At 36.4% G+C, this 22,017-nt stretch overlaps 1 protein-coding gene across 6 annotated transcripts in view; it reads left to right on the forward strand.

The window, feature by feature from the left end:
* TAFA5 (TAFA chemokine like family member 5) overlaps window positions 1–21,540 on the forward strand; it is a 426,799-nt gene extending 405,259 nt beyond the window's left edge. For 3 of the 6 annotated variants that reach the window (XR_005817391.1, XR_005817402.1, XR_005817394.1), the window contains exon 5: window positions 17,220–17,287. Coding sequence is in view for 2 of the 6 variants with exons in the window: in XM_040549093.1 (XP_040405027.1) it covers window positions 19,276–19,284 (9 nt within the window). In the remaining 4 variants the exon portion in view is untranslated. Of the gene's footprint in view, window positions 1–17,219; window positions 17,316–17,770; window positions 17,864–19,275 lie in introns of those variants that run through there. The other 3 variants (XR_005817393.1, XM_040549107.1, XM_040549093.1) reach the window with 3 other exon arrangements.
* The last annotated feature ends 477 nt before the right edge of the window (window positions 21,541–22,017 follow it).

Raw genomic sequence — 22,017 nt, forward strand, 5'->3', positions numbered from 1 at the left:
CACTAACGATCTAAATCTGCAGCTTTTACTTTTATTTAATTTTTGTTAAATAAGATAATAAGACATATGAGCAAAATGAAACTTTGCCAGGCTCTCCCCCCCCCCCCCCCCCCCCCCCCCCCGTTTTTTTGGTTTTTTTTTCAAACAACATGAATTTTATTATTAGTCTTGCCATGGAAGAAATGCTGTTCAAAGGAACAGAGAATTTTCTGTACATCTCCTACCTTTAATAGCTACTCGTCCACAGCGTAAATGCCTTAAATTTCACCCTCCATTTTTCCATGAGGGAAATAAATGAATAGATGTGACTCTGAAGCTAGGGGGAAGCATTTGAAGGCAGGAGAATAGGGTGGGGTGTGTTTTTTTCTTTGATAAGACTTTTTTTTTTTTTTTCAGATGTCTTAGAGGTCATTCACACAGCTTTTATACCTTTAATTTTTCACATGGTTTCGATTGTTTTCCCTTGGATCAAAACAAGGCTATGAAGTTGGTATTTGCGGAAGCACTGGCTGGAGTGAAGATGCTTTCCAGGATCATAGTTTGTCTCCTGATCACTTCCTATCTTATTAAGTGTAAATCTTTCATTCACTGCATGGTCATTAAACTAAATGGGCAATACTGGGCCCCAAATTAGCTGTAGAAATAAATTGGATATTGACTATAAAGCTTCAGTGGCAGGTAAAGCTGCATTAAGGTGTGTGGTTCTATAAGAGATGTTGTGCTACATATGAGTTCTTGAAACACCAGCCTTTTCATGTGCCTGTGGTGCACCACAGACAGGCAGTAGTTTTCTCCAAACAGCTGTACAGGACACAGTACTCACCTTCTTTTGTGCACTGTAGCCCATTCGTGGTGAACAATGAAGGAGATGGAACTGAGACTCCTTTATTCTCACCCATTTATGTGTGTTTGTTAAAGGTAAAACGTGAAAAAAGTGTCCATTTTTGCCTCCTTGTATTTGGAGCCGAGACCTGAGACAGCCTGTGGGTGTCATACAGGAGCAGCAGATATCCTGTGCTATCTTGAGCAGTTTAAAAATTACATTGTAAAAATGGTATTTTCGAGGCTATACCTTGTACAAGGAGAGGAAGTAAAACTTGTGGTTATTTTTTAATATACACATATTTTTAAAGTCAAAACAAGGTTACCGTAAAAAGTGGCCAATAACTCTTTTAACTGTTCCTTTTGCTTGTGTTTTCAATTACTAATAAGTAATTGAATAAGTAATTTCATTACTACAGTTATATGGAACAAATATTGCAAAAAATATTTTATTCCTGTATCTAATAAATATCAAGATCATATCAACAATCAGAGTGTGCATTAGTGGGTCATAAATGCAATCCTCAGAGTACATATTAGAAACTCACTTGCTTCTCACTTACTGCTGTGCAATATATGAAGCTGTAGAGGAATGTCAAATAGGACCCCTCTGTCTGTGGTACTTCCAAGTTATTTACATTTGCCTCAGTTTTATGCTTTTTTATCCATATTGATCATAGTCTGTGTAGATCGAAGAAGTTTCAGCCTATACCGTCATATCTGTTGTGGTAATTCTGAATTCAAATCCTGCTTTCCAGTTTATTCAGTATCCCTCCCAGCATCATGTTTTCATCTTTTTAAGAAGACACCCTCAGTTCCACCTTCTAAGTACTACACAGTAACATTTCCAGCACAACCTCTTAAATTCCTCCTAATGCGCTTGAGCATATTCATAATTAATCTCTATGTATTATTTTGCTACCATTGCCTAGTTTCATCTAGAACACATTTTTCTATTTAGCTTATGACAGTGTCATCCCTTTTGGTAAACATCGATAGAAAAGGAATATTTTTTTCTCTTTCAATTTCCGTTCCTATTGCCAGCCCCATGATCACTGACTTAGAATTATACAAATATATCAAATTCCAGAATTCTAACTTTGTAGGAGATAACTTCTATATAAATCCTCGCGTTTTCATGTATTAACTTTATGATACATTCAGGAAAGCTTTTTTTTTTTTTTTTTTTTCCTAGAACATCTTGTTGAGCTTGTCAAGAACATCTGGTTGAGATTTTTGACAGCAGGTCGGACCTTAGTCATTCCAGTTAGCCCTACTTTGCAGATTTCCACTCTCCTAGTGCTTCAGCCGTCACAAATCAAGTTAACTTCATTAAAAAAAGAAAATAAGGTGTCTTTCTGAATTCATTATTAGTGAGAAATATCTTCTGCGAGTGATTTTTCAAAGGCAATGTGCAGGCTGAGACTTGTGATTAGTGAGGATGAAGAGAGATTCAGTAGGATATCTGCTTCTCCATCATATGCAAAACTTGTCAGTATTCTTTGCTCCTCATGTAGATATTCCCCTTGCATTTTCTGATACTGTATTTATCATCCCTTTCAGATTATATTTACATTGGATAACACCTGAGTGATATTTACTGAGTAAATATTCAGTTATGCTACAGCCTTCAAAATACTCAGCATCACTTTCAAAAATTATTTGAACTCATGGGGCATAGAACCCATTCAGCTTTATTCACTCTGACATCCTTTTCATAAACTCCTGAACAATATAGCCCATGGTTGATACAGAGGTGAGTGTTTTCTAACAGAGAGGTCAAGATTGTGTATTTAAAATGTTTTTCAATAGATTTGGTGGGGTGATTAAGGCACAAATGTTAATGGAAATATATTCCCAGAGGGTGCAAAGAAGGATGTAGGCTTTCTTGAACAGAAAAAAATGCTTTACTTACGTGAATTCTTTAGTGCAATATATTTGTGTATATAGTGTTTCTGTTTTATTGATGAAGCATAAATCCAAGACTTCAACAAATATTTTGACTATTATCCTTGATTTTTGTCATTTTATGAACAACCTGTTTTCCCCAGTAAAGTTCCTTACAGGCATAGCATTTTACTTCTGCACATACCCAGAGGTGTGGTTAATGTGGCAAAGCTGACCAATTTAGTACCTGCCTTAGAGCTAAGTGTGTTTGATACTCTAAGTGTGTATTCACTCATTTAAGTCTGAACTGAGACTGAGCCAGTACATTTTTTGGTACTCTGGGGTTCTGCAGAAAACACAAATCCAAAGGTACTTTCTTCAAAAACCAGAGCAGCGGAAGAATGCACCATCCAGCTTTTTGGTAAGTAAATGCCAAAATTCAGTTCCTCAGGAGATTTCATGTTGTCTGAATGTCATTTTGCATTTGGCAATATTAGCCTGGGGACTAATATTTCTGGGAACCTCTGTTTGTTTTTGTTTGTCTGCTGGTTTTGTTTTTGTGCTGTCCAAACTTCTGCAGAGTGAAATTATCAGAAGTCAGCTATTCTGCTCTACCTCTCTGTATGTAGACTTTTGCCATTTAGTGTTTCTAAGGCAGAAGATTGTTGAAGACTGATTCTCTTTATAAGGAAGTGGCTGGTCTGCTGCAATTTATTCCTGTGGGAGGCAGTTCCCACAGCTGCCATCCTACTTAGCTCCTGGAAGCTGCAGTTCCCAGTGAAGAAAAGTAGGCAGTCATCCATGATCTTTGGAGCCTGTTCAGGTTCATCAGCATTCAGTACAGTAAGGCATCTGAACATGTCATGCTGGGGGTAATGAATTGAACCCTTACATTTAGTGACTAAACCTAGTTAAAAATAGTTACTGATGAGGTAAGAAACTTGTGTTCTATTTTCTTTTCAGTGTGCATGTTTGAAATCTACCTCATCTCTAGTCTACAGGCAATGGCAAAGGAGAATAAACACTAAGCTTTCTGTGATTTAGATTTACCATTGTGTAGCCAGTAGCATTGCAAGGAGGAGAGAGAACATGATGCTGCAACCTAGCACAGAGGATGTTCTTTTGAAGTGGTCCTTTAAATAAGTTAATAAATAAATAAATTGCTTGAGTAGTTCTTTACACATCATCTTATTAAAAATAGACTTGAATCTGTGAACAGGTTGATATTGCACTCTGAGGCATCCACCAAAGAAGTTCTAATAAGAACCTGCAGACTTGCACAATTCATCTGAGTGCTTCTCTGATGTAACTTGTAATAAAATTTAATAAATTTGTCGTGTTAATAGCCATACCATTTACAGATACTGCACCTAAATATATCTCCTTAGTCCCCTTATCTCTTTCTATGATATAAAGTGTTACAGAAGTGTACGCCTTATTCCCTGCTAAGAATCCCAGCGAACAGCTTTCTTTTCAGTTTATAGGTGATAGTTCTAAACCTCAAGGACTCAACCAAGAGCTCAGTTTACTTTTCTGATTTGAGATTCAAACACTGCTTTCCCCCAACTCACTAACTTGCCAAACAGAAGTGTTCTGCCACACTTTTCAGTTTAGGACACTACATGTTATATTTTTCATGAGCAGAATATCCTTTACAGAGATGTCTGGGAAATAAGCCAGTCATAATGGTCTCAGGAGAATATGCAGGATAGCAGAACAGAAAAAAAATGTATACTTATATTTAAATATATGAATGTCTCTCAAATTAGCACAGCAAATGGCAATTGACAGCTTTTGATGAATTTTGGCACTAATTTCAGATCAAACTATGTATGAGGCTTTAAATTAAAATGTAATTATCTCTTTGTTGATTTTAATACAGATCTGAATCTGTAGTCACTGAGTTGTCTTTACTTATGATCCATATCCTTTTTTTTTTTTTTTTCAGATTTTGATTCTGCTTGTGTATTTCTGGCCTATCAGACAACTATATATGTCATATGTGAGCAAACTATTGCCATTGCTAGGAATGATAAGATCATTTACAAATCATCCCATTTGTTAATCTTGATGGCAAAGTGCTCAGTTGCAGTTTATGTGTTTGGCCTTGGATGCCTGGTCTAACTTTGAGAAAGATGCCCTCTGGCAAATATGGATTTATTTATTTATTTCTATCTGGAGTCAGTCCAAAGAATTCCAAATGTCAGACCTCTGACTTATCATCGTGCCAGATTTTGAATGAAATAATCCAGGAAGAGAGTGTATTGGTTGAATATGCAGATGCTATATTATTCAGAAAATACTAGTATAATCAAATATTGACATAAGTACACCTTAAAATGGGAAATCATTTTGAAAATGTGTTCTGTTACCTGTTGATAGAGCCAGCACTTTGAAAGTCAGTATGAAAAATTTGTAAGGTTAATTAAACATACTTTATCAGAGTAAGCTTAAAGACTCAAGCTTGCATATGTTGTAAGAAAGTAAACCCTCCTTGCCACCACCTTTTCACCTTTTAGCCAGATTATGTGCAAGTGTGGAGTTTTTAAAAGATAAGGGAGAACAATCAGGAATAAAATGGAACTCTCTTTACCCAAATACTATACCAACAAACAATAAAAGATAAAACTAAAATTATTTGTTAAAACTTGATATTTTCACTTTTTTTTTTTTTTTTTTCATTTAAGTATTTTGACATTTTAAGTTTTGGAATACAAAGGAATTTACTAGCTTTATCATTTTTTTTTTTTTCATTATTATTTTGACATTATTTTATGGCATATCAGTACCAATTAAAAACAATGTAGCAGTTGAACTAGATGATCTTTGAAGGTCCCTTCCAACTGAACTATTCTATTCTATTCTGTGTTTTGTTCCTACTGATGTGTTATAATACGATTTATTGATCAAAACCATTTTTACATAATCATTGTATTTTGTAATTGTCTTACTTTAAATTATTAAAACCTAATACTACTTAACACTGATTAAAAAAATCTAGATGAAAGTGTCCCCTGCTTGTACTGTAATGAAAAGACCCTAAGCATCAAATGTACTAATTAAAGAAGGAGCTGTTTTCCTCTAATCTTTCCTTGAAGTATTTTTTTCTAGGAAGATGAAAAGATCATCTGCTCTTTAGAAGTTGCATACCATACAGTTGTTTATTAAATAATAAAATAAAATAACAATTATCTGGATGAGAGAATCAACTGTATCCTCAGTAAGTTTGCAGACAATGCAAGTTGGGCAGGACTGTTGATCTGCTTGAGGGTAGGAAGGCTCTGTGGAGGCATCCAGATAGGCTGGATTGATGGGCAGAGTCCAGTCACACAGCATTCAACAAGGTTAAATGCCAGGTGCTGCCGATGGGTCATAACAAGTGAATAGGCTTGGGGATGTGTAGCTACAACGTTTCCTGGCAGAAAAGGACCTGGGGGTACTGATCAACAACCAGCTGAGCATGAGCCAGCAGTGTGCCCAGGTGGCCAAGAAGACCCATGGCATCCTGGCCTGGAGAAATAGTGTGGCCAGCAAGACCAGGGAAGTGATTGTCCCCTCGTATGTGGCTCTGGTGAGACTGCACCTGAAACACTGTGTTCAGTTTTGGGCTCCTCACTACAAGAAGGATATTGAGTTGCTTGAACATGTGTAGAGAAGAGCAATGAAGCTTGTGAAGGGGCTAGGGAAAAAAAGGCTTATGAGGAGTGACTGAGGGAATTGGGGTTGTTTAGTCTGGAGAGGAGGCTGAGGGGAGACCTCATCACTTTCTGCAGCTACCTGAAAGGAGGTTGCATCAAGGAGGGTGTCAGTCTCTTTTCTTAAGTGACAAGTGATAGGATGCAATGAAATGTTCTCTAGCTGTGCCAAGGGAGGTTTAGATTAGATATTAGGAAGAATTTCTTCTCGGAGAGGGTGGTGAAGCATTGGAATGGGCTGCCCAGGGAAGTGATGCAGTCCCCATCCCTGGAGGTATTTAGGACGCATGTGGTGTCCATGGCACTAAGGGACATGGCTTATTGATGGGACTCATTATGTTGAGTTGGTGGTTGGACTAGGTGATCTTGAAAGTCTTTTACAACCTAGATTTTGATTCTGTGTTTATTAAAATATGAAAACAATCATTAGTGACATCCAGATTCATTCCTCTATTTAAGGCACTTACCAGTTACATTAATTGAGAAACTAGTTGCTGTTAGCCTTCTCTATCACCAATAAAGAGACACAGGGTCTTCCAAAGGTAGCGTTTCATTTCATTTACATGATAAAAGCAAGTATATTTTTCCTTTGAAGACTGTCAGGCAATACATTTTTAGAGCACTGGGTAAGATTTATGTATTCTAATTTGTGGCACCTAGCTACAATAACCAAGATATGTGTACATAGCAGCAGTATGCTCTGAAAAATACTGTATTGGCACCTCAAAATATCTGCTTTTCTTTAAAAAGTGTCCTTGACTAACAAATTCCTGAGATGCACAAAGGTCAGTAAGATAATTAGAGCCCAGGTTTTTATTTTTCAGATAGAAGTAATATATATTTTTACTGCAGTGCAAACAGATAATATTGTGACACAGAAAATAAGACATCTCAGTCAGTTCTAACTAACAAGTGATGCTAATTATTTAAGCAATAAATGTCAGAATTACTAGTATATATTCATGATAGGATATCATATTACAGTGTACTACTCCTGGGGTGCAAAATGAGAAAGTAATTTATTCACTTTGAAATGAAAGTTTAACTTTCTGAAATATATATATATTTTTTCCTAAAGTGATATTATTAAATATAATTTTTATGTGTTCTTGAACCTATTGAGTCTAACAGTGATGAAACCCTCATGAACAGAGTTAATCATTGTGTGTAGAGGAAAACCGCAGCTGAACCTTACAAGCAGATGTGACTGCTGGGTCAATGTTATGCTCACACCTTGCATGGCTGTCTTTCAACACCACATTCCTGCTTATAGTGTCGTTCCCAAAGTGGTCCCTGTGAATCTTACAGAATATGTGGATCACACCCACAATGTCTCCTACACACTGCAGATTTTCTCCCCTACTTAAAAAAAATAAATTTGCCTTTTTTTTTTTCCTCATTTCTGTTTAATTCGTGAAAAATGGCCAGTGTCAGACAAACACAAACTATTTCTTGTTAATTAGCCCTGATACACTGACATCTCCAAGAAATTCACAGCCTAAGTCAAAACCTACTCTGGGAAGCATATATGGGTCTCCCACTGACAGTAGAAACTCAAACCAGATGATGTCACTTGTGCATTAGTTCTGTTCTATATGACATGCAATTTCTGACCTCAAAGGAAAGATTGATCATGACTTCTTCCATCTGATATTTATGAAATGTTGCCTAGCATGTCTGGCAGAGTCAGTAATACATTCTCCTCTTTTTCTGTTTTGTGTCTTGTTTCTATAGCATCTGAGTTTTGTGTGATTTCTCATAAAACATTCTCAAGTTTCACCCACACAGGCCATCTGCACTACAGTTAATATTTTAGGACCTATCCCCTTAACTTTGATGTACTTTCTTGTAACTGCTAAAACATGGTGATATCTCTTCCTTCTGTCTTGAGAACCTCCCCCTCACAAACCCAGACATATCAGAGGAACCAAGGACTTGATACTGCCAGCAGCTGAAGTCTTTCAAATCTCCTGTATTTTCTTCAAATCTGAGAAAATCTATAATGAAAAAAAGAAATCTCTGAATTCTCAGCAGCAAAAATCTTACTGTAATGACAAAAGTCCTAAAGTATAAAATAATATAGTAAAAGATAAGGTCCATGTTAGTGGTTCTTGGAGCTTGTTTGTTGCATTAGATTACAAACCGGTACAATGATGAACAGCACAGAGCATACCACGCTGGATTTGACTAATGACATTGTCAATACCATATCTTGGTCCCTGTCTTCACCTGAAGCTTGTTTGCTTCTCAGGTTCATTGAATTTCGTCTGAGTAACTATGTTATGAACCAGCAAGGTTTCTTCTACACCTACAATTGGAACAAGTGAGGAACAGAAAGCGGGGCATTTTGCTCTGATTTAACCCAGATATGTCTCTTAAATAGCTCAATTTTGAAATATTCTCAGGGTCTGATGTTACTATTTGTCATTCTCATATTGTGAAAAAAAGCTTGAAAGATAACAAAGGTCAGAAAAATGTTTCTAGGAAACAAATTGACAGCTCTCATAACACTTGTAATGACATGTGAATAGTGTAGTAAGATACTTATCTGTAATCCCATCCTCCTGAACTGGGACTGAGTGATCACTGCAATCACATTTCTCTCTTAAGGGTGGACCCACACAAATTTTTCAGGCTCTGTCTCATAGCCTTAGCTAGCTTGCTTTTTAGACACAGGGACTGATCACAAGATTGGTATCTTAACCCTGTTTTCTGTCATCTGTGTGACTCAACCCTGATGAAATTCTCAGTCACACGAATATGGCTTGGGCAGCAATGCATATGGCGTTACACAAGGACCTAGTGGGTAACTTGAGATCAAATGAGGCCCACAGCGTCACAAGGAGGAGTTGCCTGGGACCCTTTTCAACTAGATAAAAGAAAGTAAGGGTAGAATTCATTTCCCTGAACTTGTGTTCAGGGCATCCAAGATGCTCCAAGATTCTCAGATACCTTCAGGAACTTGCATGTATGACACAAGGCCTTTTGAAGCAGCATCTGGAGGTCAGGGCAGATGCCAGAGGTTGTCTTAAAGGCCCTAAGCATCTGTGTTTAGACAGAATTGAACTCTAGATTTTGTTGACCCTGATGGAGATCACACTTAATCATCACATGCAGATATCTAAATTTAGGTTTCATAAACTCTGAATTTGACCCAGGGAAATTGCAATAATGGGGAGTTGAAGGACTGTCATGGAAGAGACACAGTATTAGCAATCTCTAAAATCTGATTAAGAGAGGTTACTAAAGGGTAGGAGGTTTACCCCACTTCTGTGAGTGGCTTATGAAACTAGATAAGGTGGTAAGATTCTCCCAGACTGATATCTTTGTGTGTCAAGTAAAAATTGAACTTCTCATGAGCTCCAAAAGTTGAATTGCAGCTGCTTTTAGATTAGTTTTATCTTTTTGTGTCTTTTATTCATTTATATATTTTAATTTCTACAAAGTTAATTGTAAATTATAGCAAATTCTTTGATATTTGCCACAGTTTATTTTTCCTCTTTTGTTATTTGTTTTCAGCTGGTGCAGAAATCTGATCACCACAGCACTGCTTGCCAAAATATCATAGAAACAGGGTAGGGAGGGTAATGGTGATCTTGCCAAATAATTTAGATCCAATATGCTGCACACTATACAGACTGCTCTGCCTCCAGTAGACAGCGACACATGGGTTGTTTTTTGAACTACTGTATTGTACGCATGTGTTAGGTTTAAATATATTTGCACTGTAAATCAGAATGCTACACCTATAATGAGTTTAGGTGTCTGTCTTGCCACTAAGGGATTAAAGATATTTTAATTGGCTAATTTGGGATACTGACCCTTAAATTCCACACTTTATCCTTCATCTCAGCTGTCTCATACAAAATTGAAAACTGGAGGATGAGCACAGATGTACAAAAGGATATTTTAGTTGGGATTATAAGAATTTATCACAAAACAAATATAAAGCATTTCCCAAAAGGAAGTACAGGAGGACTTGAAAGTCTGCAAAGGGAAGTTGGGAAGCTGGGAAGTTTTGTGCTTGCACTGAAAGTGAGTAGAAGGTATAAAAAGGTATAAAAAAGGTATAAAAAGCTGAACTGAGCTGTGCTGATACACGTTTGTGTAGTTTTGCATGTACCTGTAAGAGGGCTGTCTAACAACAAATCTGTTTTAGAAAATTTTACATTTAGAAAATGTGCCTTTCATTGCGGTGGTCATAAGGACTAAGAGCAGTTGTGGGCTTCTAGTTCTGTGTCCCAAATACATTTGAACTTTTTTTAAGACCATGCTAGCTTTTCTGTCTTTATCATAACTGTATGTTACTTCAACTGAAGAATGCAGTGTGTGTTCTTTCTTTTGTTTTCAAATGAGGCTATGAAAATTTTCCTTCATTTGTCTTTACCTCACCTACATACACATATCCCTCCTCTCCCACTCCACACACTTGTCCACTTCCTACTTTCTCCTCAAGTCATAAATGAAGGCTAAGTACAGCAATTTTAAATACTGGGATTTCTTTGCCATACACAGCATATTTGTAAAGATTGCTTGTTAAAAAGTCATCTACTATGGTACATTGCTTTCTGGAATGATGTGAAACATGACTGCTTTCTTAAGCAATAAATTGTCAGATGGAATACATAAAGCAGACACAGTATCTCACTGGTGAACACTGACTATTTGATTCCTTCACTAGCAGTTGAACTTCCTATTTATAGCTCATGCTTTGTAAGTCAGAATTCTCTCTTTTAATGGATGAAATATTCTAAATATTCCATCTGAAAGCATATTGCTTTTTCCATGTATTATTCATTGAAGTTTAACTACTTTCACAATCAGTCTTAGGAAATTACTGTTCCAATTTTTATTGTGTGAGACTAACCTTGCTCTAGACTTGCTGCCTGTCAATCAGATGTCACTCACAGATGCCCCTGAACAATTCTCTCCTCTAATTAGAGAAGAAAAAGTAACAGTTTAGATTTGTCTGTGGACTTCAGTGCTGGCAGATGTAAGTTGTTGTTGTTGTTGTTGTGCTTTTCTTTTTTTCTTTTTTCTTTTTTTTTTTATTTCCATTGATTAGACTGATAAACTTTAAGTATAAAACAGACAAGACTGCTTTTGAACTTTATAGTTAAAACTTACATTACTCCATGAGGAGAGGCATGCTGTGGCATTACGTCCGTTATTTTATGGAAGATCATTATTTCAGCTGATTTTTATTACCTCAAAGAAATATTTAAAGCATTTTTTTAACATGAAGGTTTAATGTAATTAAGGTTATGTTTCTGTTCAGATACGTTAATAAGCAGTACACTCTCAATATGGGCACATAGGTATGAATATTCAGAATTCAGTATACATTAAGTTACTGCATTTTAATAAAAATGGATTCTTAGGTGCATTGGCAGTTTAGTCTGAAACTGTCTCCTACCTTAGAGAAAAGTCTCAGGAATGGCAAATCCAGGTTATTTTTTTACTACCCTGAGGAAAGCCCCTGGCTATTCTTATATACTTTCAATCATGTTAATATTGCAGTTGCTTTTATTTGAAGAGTAAAGGGGAGCAGAGACGTAGTCATTTTTCAAGCTTATAATTCCATGCCAGTTGCAAATCTTTCTTAGTTTTACCTGCTGCTTAGCTTTTTATGGGTGCACACCTCTAAACATTTTAAAAAAGCAAAAAGAAATCAGATACAATTGGGGTATTGCTCAAGGCCTTTAGATAGGGTTATTTTAAGTGTGTTTCTTACCCGGTAGATAAGAGAGGGAAAACCACACTATTTTGCATTGTTTCTCCTCACATGATGTGTAATCCTTTTCATCATTCTTTCTATCTATGTTGCTTCAAGCAGCTGGCTTTGGATTTTCATAGGGGACAGAATGTGGTCTGCCCTGTTTTGTTATCTGCAGTCGCTCTAAATCCTCTTCAGATGAAAATCTCCCACCTGCACCCTTGTATTCAAGGTCCAAGCACAAATATTCCTGCTATGGTCTCTTCTGCCACTTCAATTGCTTTTCCTTTGTGTATATTTAGATGTTGCAAAGCAAGCTTACACATGCCTAGGCCTGGGGTCTCAAACATGGGTGCCCTGCATGACCCAAAGTCAAATGTATTTCAGTTGGGTTATTAAATTTACCTAATTGGAAGAATAGTCTCACTACTTTCACTAGTATTGCTTATGGACAGTTCAGCAGATGGAAGGAGTGTATGATCTGACCCAGCACATTCCAAGATCTTTCAAGTTCAAAGAAGGTAATACAAGACAAACAGGAATTTTACAGAGAAGGAAATGAAAAGTCATAGTGATACTCCTAGCAGGTGGTCAGGAGAAGCTGAGAATATAGGAGTGATAGGAGTTCAGGAGTGATATTTAAGGAAAAATGGTATTAGATTCAGTATCAGATTATTGATACTACAATAACTGTTACTGGGAAAAAAAAAAAAAGTCATTTGCAAAGAGTCATAGAGTTGCAATATATACTTCTTTCTGTGTCTGACTTGAATAGAAGTGAGTGAAAAGAAAACAAAACAAAAATGCAGAGTGGATCTTAAAGGAACGGCATGTTCTCCTAGAAGGTGCCTAATAGTTGCATTCTTTCATCTGTAACTCATGAGTTACTTTGTTAGTGCACTATATAGTTATATAGTGCACTATATAGACCAAGCATGCCTGTAAATACACTGCCTGATATGCTAGCCTGCTTTTTATAAACACAAACCCACAAGCAGCCACTAGATTTGATGAATCTTATTATTCCTAGTTTTGTAGGTATTGTAGTTTGAACTCATGAAAATGTCCTTTCCATGGCTAGCTCAGTGTCAAAGAATGCAGTATTACTAAGTAAAGTAGCTCCCACGCATCTCTTTCTTATTCCTAATAGCCACAGTCACTTTAAAGTTAGATTAACTTGTCTTTTTCTGAAGATTAAATAGTTCAATTTGAGTATATGAACAGCATGGAGAAAGCAGGGGGAATAGGAGAAAAATGGGATGAATACGAGTTCTCAACAAATGCTGCAGGTCAGTGGTACAGCTAGGATCATCGCCAAAAATTTACATTTTTATTCCCTTGAATTATGAGGTATCTTGCAAGGCAGTGTAAGGTTTTCCTTGGGCATCTTAATGCTTTTATCTCTCTCTATCTCTCTCTCTCCCTCTTTTTTTTTTCTTTCTTTTTTTTTTTTTTTTTTTTTTCCCTGCATTATAAGTGGTTAGTTATTCAGGGACCTCCTAGAACAGACAGCTGTAGAAGCAGAGGGGAAAGACATGCTGTTTACCTGACTTGCAGTCAGTTGGTAAAAGCTTTGATGCCGTTTCCATTATGAGTAGATTTGTGAGACAGAGACTGACCAAATCTACACCCATCTTTGTGAATGATTTTTGTATTTTCTATTTTTTTTGATTCCTATAAAAGTAAAAGCAAAAAAAAAAAAAAAAAAAAGCTATTTTTAGACTTTAGTTGAAAGTGTAAAATACACAGTTTAGACAAGTAGTTCAGCTGTTAGACAACACTAAAACTTCTAAAATGACCTGTTACATTCCAGACATCCAGAGAATTTCCAGAAATCAGGGCTGGAAACACAATTGATAGTTCAGAATTGTCATCCCAGTGTGCAAGGATAACTTCAACAGACAGTCATGTAATAGCACTTGGCTACTGTAGCAAAAATGAAAACTTTGGTTCACTTTTACTTTCATTTTTATTCTAAAAATGCAAAATGGAAACCAGATGAAACTGCTAAAGCTTTACCAGGCTTGACACGTAATTGTTGGTATTTATGTGGATTCTATTTAAAGCAAAAGTTCAGGCCAGACATTCTTGAAATTCAGTCCTGACTGAAAATATTTGACAGCTACAGTAAACCTTTCTCTGTTTTCTGGTTTGTGATCAGAAATTTAAATGTTTTAATTCAAAATTAGATCCTCGATGTTGCACTGAAAGATAGAGGGTTTGTTCAGGTTTGTTCATTTTTGTTTGTTTGTTTGTTTGGTGGAAAGCCTGTGTAAGTCAACAAAGCACCATATATTTCCATTTCCATCATATCAAGGTGGCTTGCATAATGTCTTTCGTCTGTCCTTGATGATAGCGAACATTTTCTTTTTTCTTTTCCCTTGCCTTGCCTTGCCTTGCCTTCCCTTCCCTGGCCTTCCCTGGCCTTCCCTGGCCTTCCCTTCCCTGGCCTTCCCTGGCCTTCCCTTCCCTGGCCTTCCCTTCCCTTCCCTGGCCTTCCCTTCCCTTGCCTTCCCTTCCCTTCCCTTCCCTTCCCTTCCCTTCCCTTCCCTTCCCTTCCCTTCCCTTCCCTTCCCTTCCCTTCCCTTCCCTTCCCTTCCCTTCCCTTCCCTTCCCTTCCCTTCCCTTCCCTTCCCTTCCCTTCCCTTCCCTTCCCTTCCCTTCCCTTCCCTTCCCTTCCTTTGCTTTCCAAGATAGGACCTCCCCTATTGTAGTTCTTTCAGAGAAAGACAAATTAGGCAGACTGTGTTATAGTTGCTCTAATGAGCCAAATATTCTCAGGATGTATTCCAGCTATCCAAGAACTATAATAGGATATATAGGTCATATGAAATGCATTTTTTTTTGTTTTTATACTTTGGGTTATCGATTAATATGCAGTCAGGAAAATGATTTTTCTGCCTAGGTAGAATTCTGTGGAGCATACTAGAACATGGGCTTCCCTCACATAGTCAGTTAGGGTACAGTAGTATTTTAATCTCTGGTACTAGATGCCTGCTCAATGTTAAAAGTCCTGGACTTCAAAGTCCAACAAGCTCAAGAGTTCTCCAAACTGTTTCAATCTTACAGCCAGAATACTGATGTGTATTGCCAGACCATTTGTTTTAAGACAACTTTTCATTTGCCCTCATTCTGAAGTCAGTTGTTTATAAATGAAGACAACATACATAGTGGAATAATCCCGAACCCAAAAGAAGATTCCTACTAACTGTTACGATAAAATATCTGTTTGCTTCTGTGACCTTTGGATCAGGCAAAGAGTTTGCATGCTACATTAAAGGACAGTAACTTTATTTCACTTCATAATTTCTTTTAAAAGTAAAACAACCAGTTTTGTTTTGTAATGTACAGCTGGGAACAGATACAAACCATAAATACATACAAAAAATAAAATAGAAGTGCAGCAGCACATAACTTCTCTAAGTGTTCAGAGATATTAAATAAATGTACTGGGCCAGGTGGTAGGGCAGAAACTCATACTGAATAGCTCGTGAAAGTATTATCAAAGGAAAGGAACAGTATTTGACTGTAATGGCATGGTGTATTCTGTTTTAGCTGTTATAACAACTTTTTTGTTCTTTCATCAGTTTTCTAATGTTATGCCAAAAGTGTAGCTGGATGGTATTTTAGAGTTTAGTGGGGTTTGCATTTGGAAATACTACTCTGATGGTGAAATGACCTTGATGCAGTGCTTTGGTGGATCAGTGCCCATAAGCCACTGCAAGGCTTTTCAGCCTCTGCAGTGAGAGGAAGCACGGAAGTTGCTTTTCTGCAAGGGGTGACGGTGCTTTTAGACTCTTTGGTATGGGGAAGGAAGGCTATTGTCAGAAGAGGGTGAAATACACTGGAGGGGCAACCTTCCCATTTTCCCTTGTACTTATGATTTCAGTCAGAAAAAAATAATAATAATAAAAAAAAAAACTTTCTATTGAGAAAACAGATGTCGGTTTTTGAGAGTTGAATGGGAGATGAGTTACATTAACAATCAACTTCTTGGTACATAAGTATTCAGTGCCATTTTCTTTCTTGGTATGTAAGTATTCAGTGCCAGTACCATGAAGCAAAGGTGATCTCAGTAACAACTCAGGGAAAAGATAAATAAATAAATAAATAAAAGCCCACACACTTTGTGGAAAGGAAAAAATGGAAGGGGTCGTTATCATTACTGCAATGCAATATTTGGCATCAGAACCTCTGGCTCCTTCAGAAAGAGGCAGAACCTGCTGTCTGAAGCACTGGGGAGAAATTCCAACTTCACTGAAGTCAGTGACAAAGAGACTTGTGCAAAGATGCCTAAAACTGGAAAGAGTCCTGTACAGAGATGGACAGAAAAGAAAACCTTGCATTAGGTAAATGGTACCCAGGCTCTCTTTAATTTGAGGCTGTTTCAAGTTTTCTAAGTAAAAGGAAAAAAAAATGAACAAAACTATGTCAACATACCTGGTCTAAGCTTTCAAACGCTTCCCTGTATATAGTTATTTAATTTATAATTTTCATTGCAATCTGTATTGACCTAATTATTATTCTAGAATTTGCTACCAAATAGTCATCAAGAGCATCATTTTCCTTTGGACTTGCCTCTCAGATATGTGGTACTTTCCATGGCTTGAATTGTTAGTATAAATAGTAAACAAGTCCCTTTCATGGTCATTTTGGGGATCCCTCTTTTCTCTTGCTTGATCTGTCTGGTGTTGGTTTTTTTTGGGGGGTGGGAGGGAGTCATTAATTCGTCTGTAGTGTGAAATGGAAGGGGAAAAAACAGGACATGGGAGGGTAGGCATGCATTCTCTTCCTCTTCTCTGGACTCTTCATGCTCTCTCCTATCTTCTCTCCCCTTTTTAACTGTTGCTTCTATTACCTATCTTTCTTCTTTATCACACCTTCATTAATTAAAGATGTTTAAACTTCCCTTGTTAACTTATACCTTTCTCTTTCCTTCTTATTCCATTTTCTCTTGTCATTGTCCAAAGTTGTAAATTCACTTCCTGTTCTCTACTCTATTCCTTTTCTTGCCATCACTTTATTTCAAACCTGTTCTCCGTCCTAACTCAGCATTTTAAAAATGCATATTTTTCTCCTCTTCTCTCCTTCTTTTAAAGTGTTGATACCATATTCAGACAGCAGGGATGTGCAAAGTGGGGACAGTGATAGCAAGTGAGGAAGGAAGCTTTTAAATCCATGAAATGACAAAGCAGCAGGTATCTGCAAATGAATGTGGTTGTACCTGTACCTGAATTCTGTCTCCGTCCTGGGACCAATATGGTAGAGAAGCACACTATGAAAACACTGAACGCACAGTCCATCACCAGTTTATGCTGTTGCTTTCAGCTTTGGGCCATTCCAGCCTAACTCAGAAGTGATGAAGCTAAGTCAGCCTAATTCTCCACACTGTAACAGTTTACTTTCAGGCCTAATAAACCATAACTCTTATGCTTTGTATCTTGCTGCCTAAAAAGTATTGCTACCTTAAAAAACATGTTCTTTTCTAATGGGAAGAAAAATAGAGGGTATAATGGAAACCCCAAGAAAGAGTGTAAAGGGGAAACAGAACAATTAATAGAAATAAAACTTTTTAATAATTTCTCTTGCTGAATGTGTATTTAAAAAAGGGGAATATACCACAATAATCATCCAGGTTTTTTGCCTTCAGCCTGTCTGAGGCCATGTGGTTTGGAGATCTGATCACTAGTCCGAAAAGGAAAGGCTGTGTGCAAGATTTCTGGGGTGTTTTTTCCTGGAAAAGGTGAGAGGACAAAAGCAGAAATCTATGACATACACTTTATGCCTTATAAGGAAAATATTCATCTATCTATCCTTCTACCTATCTATCTATCTTTCTACATATATATACAGAGAACAATATGTTTCAAGCTGTCACTAAATTGATTTGGAGGGTGGTATTTCTTTAATTTACTTTTCTGAGGGTTAGGTTAAAAAGTCTAAATTTAATATACAGCTTGAACTAAGTGAATTGGATTTTTTTTTTTTGTTTGTTTTGCCTGTTCACATTCACTGTTCAGTATTTTCTGGTGTTATGCATGATATTTCCATCAGTAATGACAATTCTGCCTATCTGAAGACAGGACAATGCCAAAGCAGAAGATAGAGTTTGAACATTCAAACAGCATTTTATAACAATCATGCTTGCTTAATAAACCTCAAAACATTCCGTGTTGTACAGTATCTGTGTAATTTCAAAACCATTTCTAAACTCATATTTTGAGTGAGCGCAAGTAGCTGGCTCCTTGCTGTAAAAACCAGCCATTACTTTTTTCATTTGTGTTTGTTTTGTCTTCCAGTACTCGTATTCTCTGTAGTGTGAGCTTTGGTTGTTTCTCTTTCAAACCACTGCCTCTTTCCTTTCCTTTCTATTTTAACAGCTTCCATTCCATTTTCTTTTTAAAACAGGGCAGTCCATTGCCAATTTTCATTGTTTTTATTTATTTTATTTTATTATTTTATTTTATTTTATGTTATTTTATTTTTATTTTATTTTATTTTTCAGCTTTGTAACTAAAACAATTTTCTGATTATATTGACTTTTACGAAACATTATTTACATTAATTTGCACTTTTACAAGCATCACTAGAGGGCAGTGTTGATTAAATTAGCGTATAGATCAACAGGCACGCTCTAGCGCTCCACGGAAACTTGAAGGCAGCAAAGCCTGAAGTATAAATATCCTTGCACTGTTAATAAATGATCGTGGCAGTCATGCCCATTTTTCATCACATCTTATATGTAAAAAGTAATAGCCATCTTAATCTCCATGTGTATTAGATATTGTTACATGTAATTTAATGCAGGTAAAAGAACATTCTGTGAAATTTTTGTAAAAAGGAAAGTGCATGGAGCTTGTTAGAGAGTAGAAGGCATTGAAGTTGTAAACTATCATTTATATTCATGACCTTATTAGAAATAACAAAGTTTTGTTGTTGTTGTTGTTTTGTTTTGTTTTGGTAATAAATATAAACATAGGTTTATTCATATGTTGTTTCTCAGGGAAAATGTTTGCTATGAAAAATAAATATCTTCTAATTCATTAACTGTTTCCTTGAAAATTCTCAGTACAGAATATTTTAAAGTGATAGGCAGCAAAGATAACCAGGATTGTAAATTAAGACACTGACTCATTTGTTCTTATTGATTTACAGGTCTCCTGACAAATGCAGCAACACAGAATCCTCGTAGGAGTGGTTTAGGCTCTGTGTGAGCTACTTAACTTAGTCAAGTTTCACTGCTGTGGATCATCATCCGTTCTATGTCATCAACTCAACTGTCTGTATCTTTGTATCTCATGAAAGACAGCATAATTCCTCTACATTATGAGCTAAAGTTTGTTCTACCATACTAAGGATCGCTGGACTAAGGAATATAGAAAAAAGAGATATGCTTGGGCATTAGCAATACAAAAAAAGTTCATGGTTAACGTTTCATCTGCGTGATACACCACTGCTGGACTTGCTGTTATCTACATGTTTTAATCCGAAGAGTCTGCTACAATGAAGAGTATCATCCCAATCAGCCTTAGAGAAGACTGTTTTGCCTATGGGAGGACACTGAGGTGCAAAAGAGAAACTCTTCTTGTGCCCTAAACTGTCTGAATTGCTTTTATTTTCTTATACTTTCAATATATACAATAGACCAAAGAGCAAAATCTATTTTAAAGTGGACACAATCTTACTGTTAACAGAGTTATGTCGTTAAATTGTAGGGGGTCTCCACAAAGACATGATTCCAGCTTTCACAAAGCTGAGCTGTTGTCCAGCAGAAGTCTTTATGGAAAGCTGCAGTAAAAACTAACCCAGAGACCAGCTCTTGAAATGCCACTTTCGAGAGAACATAATGGAGCACTGAGAGGAAATGACCTATGTTTGAAAAACTTGGACAAAAAGAACACAAACTGTCTACACGGCACCTTTATTCCTCTGTACTTAGATTGACTTTCTCGTACTAAAATCATTTTCAGTTTTAACCAGTTAAACATGCCTCTTCTACAGTTCCATTTTTGATAGTTAAAGTTGGATAATACAGTATTTGCAAAGAGCATGTTTGGTCATCTGTGGCCTATGTCTCATCTGATACACCATTTAGCAACAGAAAGCAAATTAAAGAGAAAACAAAAGTAACACTTGTTTGAAAGAGATCATTAAATGTATTTTGAAAAGCCTAAAGTTATATATTTAACAGTTTTTATATGTTGTATATTTGTAGAAAATCCTATTTAACAATTAACGTGATAACTCTGACAGTCATGACAAGTGGTTCAGAGTTAAGTTGTGTTTTATTACTTCAGTTGTCTCTGAAGTGACTGGTGTCGTTTGCTTTCTTCCATTGGGACATTCTGGATGTGAAGCATGACCAGAGAGGACTGTGTAGAAAAAGCAAAGAATAATGTTGTTTATATTACATAAATGCATTCAACCATTGCACTGTTGGAAGGCATTTTTTATTTTTTATTTTTTTTTGTCTTTACGTACTGATAAAAATAGAGTGTAAAATATTTTACTCATTGCTCTTCATAGCAAGGTTTGTTTCTCTCTCTCTCTCTCTGTCCTACTTTTATGTAATACAGTGTAAGGGTCTGTTTGCAGCCTGTTCCTTGATCCCATTTTCAGTGTTTTACCTCATTGTTAGAAAGTCCACTGTTTCAGCATTATTGGTTAGTGAAAATTTAGCAATGATGAGGGGAAAAATATGATAAACCAGAAAAACAAACAAACAAACAAAACTTGCTCCCTTTTAATATACCTTTCTATGTGTAAGTTTCGTACATACCGGTATGATGCACTCAAGAAGGAAGCTTCATTTCCTCCTGGCAAATGTATTAAGGTTTCAAGTATACTACCTAATACTCCAATTAACTTTTAGTATTATGCTAGTTCTATGCTACTAAAGAAAAATATATAGAGATTGTTCAAGTGACCATAGATGAAAGTTTCAAAAATGAAAAGTTGATTAAAGAATTTTTTTTAAGGCCTGTTCTAATACAGCCCTCTTCTTACTTAATGAAGAGGTTACAGGAAAGATGAACTATAGATGATTTTGTCTTCAAGTAAAATAAATATATACAAATTATTATTTAATCTTAGGATTTTGACCAGTGTCAAGGTAGCAATTAAAGCCCAGCCACTTGAAAAGTGTTATGGACTGACTGCACTATAAATTACCAATGTCAGGTTTAAAATGTCATGCAATAAATGATGGTAAATACATTTACTGTATATGTAGACCTCAAGAGCCAGATCCCTCACTCTACCAACTCTCTGTTTTGATTTATTTTAAAGGGAGTGTAGTAGCCTTATTTAGTTAATACAGAACAATTAAAGATGTTACATCATTTTTTTTTGCTTTACAGTATTCAGTTTTGTGTTGGTTCAGCTAAATTATGAAAAATAAAGAAAATCCTTTTATAAGTGAGACTTTTGTTCTCTGAGCATGACATCATCAAAGGAGTTTCACCAGGTGATTATTAAGGTGGGAGCATTGAGAGGAAGACATAGCAATGGAATGTGAAAATGAGGACATGGGTCATGTTTTGAAACTGAAGTTTTACCCTTCCCTTTTCAGGTGCTGGGTACATTCATTCTGGTGTGCCCAGTTACAGATCAGATTAAGGCCATTCATCCTCTGGAAACCAGATCCCAACAGAGGATCTAAGAATGGACATCTATAATCTCTATAACTGAATTCATAGTTTCCAGTCAGTTCTGAATATCCTTGGTTATGTCTTTGTTTTCTGTGTACTTCAAATGCTCAATGAAAGATAAGACATTGTTTACGTGGGCTATGCTGTACAAGAAATATCAAAGACAAAAAAGGTTGGGATTGTTCATCAAAGATGAGTTCAATTTTCTGAGTCTCCTGTGTGCAACAGACACCTCAAGACACTTAGA

Source organism: Cygnus olor, chromosome 1 (genome assembly GCF_009769625.2).
Source record: "Cygnus olor isolate bCygOlo1 chromosome 1, bCygOlo1.pri.v2, whole genome shotgun sequence".
Classification (NCBI taxonomy): Eukaryota; Metazoa; Chordata; class Aves; order Anseriformes; family Anatidae; genus Cygnus; species Cygnus olor.